Source organism: Trichoderma harzianum (assembly GCF_003025095.1).
Source record: "Trichoderma harzianum CBS 226.95 unplaced genomic scaffold M431scaffold_58, whole genome shotgun sequence".
In the NCBI taxonomy this organism is placed as follows: domain Eukaryota; kingdom Fungi; phylum Ascomycota; class Sordariomycetes; order Hypocreales; family Hypocreaceae; genus Trichoderma; species Trichoderma harzianum.
In genome coordinates this window covers 12944-14557 of record NW_020209306.1, presented here as the reverse complement: position 1 = coordinate 14557, position 1614 = coordinate 12944, and the positions used below count along the sequence as shown (strand labels likewise).

At 40.1% G+C, this 1614-nt stretch overlaps 1 protein-coding gene across 1 annotated transcript; it reads left to right on the top strand.

Annotated features, from left to right (window-relative positions):
* M431DRAFT_102342 (hypothetical protein) lies at nt 1-860 on the top strand (the record flags this gene model as incomplete). The annotated part of the gene is made up of 2 exons (XM_024911426.1): nt 1-336; nt 414-860. The coding sequence occupies 2 exons, from the start codon at nt 1-3 to the stop codon at nt 858-860; spliced, it is 783 nt and encodes a 260-aa protein (XP_024767066.1).
* Between the last annotated feature and the right edge of the window lie 754 nt (nt 861-1614).

The following is a 1614-nucleotide window of genomic DNA, read 5'->3' as shown; positions in this document are numbered from 1 at the left end:
ATGGCCTCCCAACTATCGCGACTCCCCGTCAAGCCAATCAAGCTTTACACCACACAGACTCCTAATGGCATTAAAATCTCTATCGCATTGGAAGAGCTGGGTTTGCCATACGAGGTTTTCAAACATGATTTCGTCCAGCGAACCCAAAAGGAGCCATGGTATCTACGTATCAATCCGAACGGACGAATTCCGGCCATTACCGACACACTGAATGGTGAAGAGATCCATATATGGGAATCTGGTAGCATTCTGAAATATCTTGTCGAGCAATATGACCCTGACTTTAAGCTGTGGTATTCTCCAAATACCAAAGAGAACTATGAGCTCTTCAACTGGGTAAATAATTCCCGAATTCATCTCGGGCGATACACTACTATACCTATCACAGAACTTTGAGATACTAACTGGATTAGTTATTTCATCAGATTGGCGGACTTGGCCCTATGCAGGGTCAAATGACACATTTCAACCGTCATGTGATGGAGAAGATCCCGTACGCTATAGACCGGTACACCAACGAGACGCGTCGTCTTTACAAGGTTTTGGATACACAATTAAGCTCCAGCACGAGCGGCTATGTTCTCTCCAAGTTTACAATTGTTGATATTGTTTACTGGAGCATGGTTGCAGCCTCAGGGTGGGCAGGCGTGGACTTGGATGAGTTTCCTGCCGTTTCAGGGTGGTATGCCAGGCTTCTCAATCGTCCGAGTGTAGCTAAGGGAATGAATGTACCTGAGATACACCCTGTCCAGGCATTAATGGATGATAAAACAGGAGACAAAGCAAAGGAATTTGAAAATTACAGTCGAAGCTGGGTACTTCTTGGTATGCGCAAGGATGCAGAAGCGCTTACTAACTAAAATTGATTAATTATTATTTAAAAAGTATTATAAATAAATATATTTATAATTGCGTATAATACTATAAACTGAGTTATAGGGAGGTAAATTTATATAGCTTAAGAGTAGGGAATAGTTTATGTGTCACGACCCGACTCTTATGGTTGCGACAATGGGCCTACAGGGTAGCCGGTCTCGGATAAACGTCGGACCGACTAACTAATTAAGAACGGATCATTGGATTATTTAATGATCCATCGATCCAAGGACGGATCATCAGAACTCTGAGATAATCCACGACAGGATTATTAACACTTGTCAATAATCCAACCTAGCTAACTAGGTATATAAGTTTACTTTATGTCACTCATTAGAACACTTAGATAGCCAGTTATTAATACAGCGTTTATAATACAATCAGATTAGAACTTAGATATTTACCCTTATTTATATTACTAGCTGGTGATAAGATTGCCCATTACCGACCTAATCGCTCCGCTAACATAAACCATAGAACTACTCTAAGGTTTATCCCTTGGAAACAGTTAACCTATAGTACCTATAGGACCCGGTTCGTTATATATTAATAACTTTTGTTTAGATGGTTACCTTAGACCTACGGGCAATAAAACACCAAAAACTCAGCAGCCTATAAGCTTTAGAGTTCTAAACAACAATATAAATTACAAAAGCGAAGCTTAAAGTAGTTACAACGGTAATATCGAAATCTAGGATAATTTCGAAGAAACTACTAAAGACGTCGAAATAGCTCCGC